The sequence below is a fragment of the Dipodomys ordii genome, unplaced genomic scaffold, assembly GCF_000151885.1.
Source record: "Dipodomys ordii isolate 6190 unplaced genomic scaffold, Dord_2.0 Scaffold103, whole genome shotgun sequence".
Lineage (NCBI taxonomy): Eukaryota > Metazoa > Chordata > Mammalia > Rodentia > Heteromyidae > Dipodomys > Dipodomys ordii.
The window spans coordinates 2,318,181-2,322,402 of record NW_012267319.1 but is presented as its reverse complement, the minus strand read 5'-3'; the positions used below and the strand labels follow the sequence as shown (position 1 = coordinate 2,322,402).

The window sequence follows — 4,222 nt, the reverse complement described above, 5'->3', positions numbered from 1 at the left end:
TCAGATGGGGGCTGGGAAGGTAGCTCAGTGGTAGAGCACTTGCCTTGCATGCATGAGGCCCTGGGTTCGATTCCTCAGCACCACATAAACAAAAAAAAGAAAAAAGCTGGAAGTGGCACTGTGGCTCAAGTGGTAAAGCGCTAGCCTTGAGCTGAAATGCTGAGGGACAGCGCTCAGGCCCAGAGTTCAGGCCCCACGACCGGACCAAAAAAAAAAAATAAATAAATAAAATAAAACGTTTCAGATGGGATTGACTATAACATAAGTTAAAAATTTTGTCTGAAGGAAACTTTAATCCAACTGTGGTGGCTCACTCTGGTAATCCCAGCTAACTGGGAGGCCGAGATGGTAAGATCAAGGTTTGAGGTCAATCCAGGCAAAAGGTCTCGAGACTTTACATCAAAAATAGGCACGCCTGTCGTCTCGCTATTCAGGCAAAGAACTGTAAGCCCAAAACTCAACCCTATCTAAAAAACAAAGTAAAAGCAGGAGGGCTGGAGGCCTGGTTCAAGGTGCAGAGTGCTTGCCTACCATGCACGAGGCCAAAACCGAGTGAAATAAGTTTCTTTTGTTCATACTAGTTACACAAAGGTTAACAGACAACAAGAATATGTTTTCCTCTTGGTGGAGACCCAGGCCTTGCCCACTCTCTGTGCTCCCAGGGAGCCTGCAGTGCTGATCTGCAGTGCCACCTTATCCAGTGCCCACGCCCAGTGTCCATGCCACGTCTGCACGCACTAGGGTAGACACGGTGCCACTGGAGAAGCCACGTGGCCTGAATTCAGGATGATACCTAACCTCTGTCTGTGTTTAGCTCAAGTTTGGTTTTCCTGGACAGACAATGTGACAGACATCAGCTGCCCAAATCAGTTCTGTCTCGCAGCATACTGTATGCTCAGCTGGGACCACAGCAACCTTTGCAAAAGAAAGTAAAGCCAGGCCCTGAGTTCAAACTTCAGGACAGGGAAGAAAAAAAAAAGACTTAGTAATAAAAATCCAACAACCACTTATCATTAAACACTTAACAAATGCCAAAAACATGCAGGCTGATGGAGGCCCTGGCTGTCACTCCAGCATGCCAAAACAAACAAAAGACTGTGCTAAGATGACACAGAAGCTGTCATTCTTACTGCCAACACTTCTTAGATGTGACAGTGCTACTGTTATGTCTGAAAAAAGAACAGTTCTGGTTGGGGGTATGACAAGTGGTGGAGCACTTGCGTAGCAAGTACAAGACCCTGAGTTCAACTCTCAGCCCCACCAAAAAGAATTCTTACATTTAAAGAACGTGTCAGCACACACAGATGCCATCACAAAAGTGAGTTCTAGTTCTACAGCCCCGGTGGACAATGTGAAAAGCTACTGGAAGGAAAGGTTACGTTTAAGTTCAAGTATTAATTATCTACTGACGTCTCTGCACAGATCAAAGAGAAAACGAGCCGAAGAATCTAAACAGTTTCAAATATTCAAACTGAGAAAATGCTATTTTAATGAAAATGAGACCAGACTCCATTACCATTCTCCAAGCTCATCTGGGGATCAAAGATCTGCAATGAGGCCCATCAGTAGCACTGTCCTCAGAGAACACTGGCTTTCATCAGCTCACACTAAATTCAGTGGGCCTCATTCATGACTAGGTATCATTAACGAGCAAACAGTAGGACACAAAATTATTCCCCAAAGAGAAACATTTAAATATCACATTTCTACTTCCTATCTTCTATATTACCTTTCTGTTTTCCTGCAACGGGGATGTGCTATCCCAGTATCAGAGAGAGGAATATTAAAACAAAAACAAAACAAAACAAACCAGACTACAGTGAGGCAAACCTGGAGAAGCACAGCCAGGTCTCATGGAGATGGAGCAAAGTCAGAACCAAGTGAAGGAAAATAAGTATATGTGTGTTTGGGGGGTGTCTCACAACCTCACAGAAGTTTGGATCTGTGGTAGGACCAAAGACTGCTACAGAACCGGATGTCACTTGTTCTGTGCCATGTTGGCATTTGGAAGGTACAGACAGAACCAATTTGGAGCTAATGCAGAATCAAATGTTTTGACAGTACTGATGTGTTTAATTTAGAATCTGTCATTAATCTTAGTCAGGTCTGATTGGAATCTGGACACTGCAAAGATGAAGAACCAGATATTACCTAGTTGGGAAAACTCGTGTTCAGGTTGGGAGGCTGATGTACCATCTACTTTGCCCCCTCTGTCCCTTGCGGCTACTGTAACAATCTTACTTTTTTTTTTTTTTTTTGTCGGTTGTGGGGCTTGAACTCTAGGCCTGGGCACTGGCCCTGGGCTCTTCAGCTCAAGGCTAGCATTCTACCACTGGAGCCACAGTGCCACTTCCGGCCTTCTCTGTTTATGTGGTGCTGAGGAATCCAACCTAGGGCCTCATGCTGAGCCACCTTCCCAGCTCCGACAATCTTACTTTTTGATGGACTTGGCTTCTTAGAACCTGATGGCAGTCCTGTATTATTCTTCACCAGTTCACAGAGAGAAGCAGTCGAAGTAAGTCCTCGAAACATCTGTGTTTCTAGGAGCATAGTCTGACAAGAGGTAACAAATACATGGAGTTAAGAGTAAAACCATTTATAAAAACAATTACTATATACAAATACATGTTACTACTATATATAGGTGGTCAGATGGAACATTCCCAAAAAGTTTCAAGAAAATACCCAAGTTCAAGGACAAACCAGTATTACATAATGCATTAACATCTGGGTTAAAGACATTTTCCTAGTTAGGCACCAGTGCTGCATGTCTTTAATCCAAGCTGCTCAAGAGGCTGAGATCTAAGGCTCAAGACAGCCCAAGCAGGAAAGTCCATGAGATTCTTATCTCCAATTGGCCACCAAAAGGACAAGTAGAGCAGTGGCTCAAGTGATAAGAGTGCTAGCTAAGTCAAACCTCAGGACAAAAAAAAATATTCTCCTATACATATATGCTTGTTCAGTCTCTAACTTCCTATTATTCTACAAAATATGGTTTTGCTTTCCTGCAAAACAGTTTACAAAGTAATGCAGCAGAAGTGTTATCACAAAAATTGCCACATAAATGTTTTCTTCAAAAATGTTACAATGTATTGTCCAAAAAGAAACATACGCTTTACCTGACTTATGTAACTGTAACCCCTCTGTACATCATCTTTATAACAAAAAACTTAAGAAAGTGTTACAATGTAAGTAAAAAAAAATCTAACATTGTGATTCACTCAGCAGATACTCACTAAAGCCTACTTCTCCAGGTGCTAGATTCTGAACAACAAAAAAAAGTGCAAGCATTTGCTTATGACTATAAGCATGTACACATTTTTTTTCTTGTCAGTCGTGGGGCTTGAACTCTGGGCCTGGGCACTGTCCCTGAGCTCTTCAGCTCAAGGCCAGCACTCTACCAGTTGAGCCACAGTGACACTTCCAGTTTTCTGGTGGTTTACTGGAGATAAGAGTCTCACACTTTCCTGCCCAGGCTGGGTTTGAACAGTGATCCTCAGCTCTCAGCCTTCTGAGTAGCTAGGATGACAGCCGTGAGCCACCAGCCCCCGGCTTGCATGTACACATATTATTTGCACATGTAAGAGGGAGTTCTAAAGTCCTTGGGAACGAGATGATTGGAGGGGTAAGTGAACATGTGACAATGGCTTCTTTCTCTCTGACCTGCACTTAACAAGTATTTTTGCAGTAAAAGCTTGCACGTCCTTGAGGGTGGAGTTTGGAGTGGAAGAGCTGAGCCTGGAGGACAGGACACCCAGGGACAGCGTCCGGGCCCGGACTCCAATCCAGGACCAACGCAAATTTCTAAAATGGTATATACTGACTTCTTACTTTTTAAGATCGTCAAGTCCCTTGGATTTGACAAACAAGCCCTCCTCTACCAAGTCAGGTGACCCAAGCCGGCTTCACCTGCCCATAAGTCACCAGGTCAAGCCGGGCCCTGACAGTTCCTTGGGGAATGGGCCAGAGTGAGGGCACAGCCGACGCTATGCGACAGGAAATGCGCGCGCCGCCGGGTGTCAGCAGCGCGACCCCGCTGTGTGTCACCTCTGAAACCACGAGACACCGAAAAGGGAAAAAAGTGCCTTCGTTACGAGCCACCAACAAGGCTGGCCCTCCGCGGCCGCCAGGTTCCTGGCTAAGGGAGAAGTCGTGGGGTGCGCGGCCAGCCTGCCCGCTGCGCGGAGGGCTGGCCCGGGGTCGCGGGGTCCCGGGCCCCGGG

General features: G+C 45.4%; 1 protein-coding gene across 1 annotated transcript in view; it reads right to left on the bottom strand.

Moving 5' to 3' along the window:
* Ndufv3 (NADH dehydrogenase (ubiquinone) flavoprotein 3, 10kDa) overlaps positions 1 to 4,222 on the bottom strand; it is a 10,985-nt gene that overhangs the window by 6,194 nt on the left and 569 nt on the right. Inside the window, exon 2 of the mRNA XM_013027390.1 lies at positions 2,436 to 2,553. Coding sequence (XP_012882844.1) covers positions 2,436 to 2,553 — 118 coding nt within the window. The remainder of the gene's footprint in view (positions 1 to 2,435; positions 2,554 to 4,222) is intronic.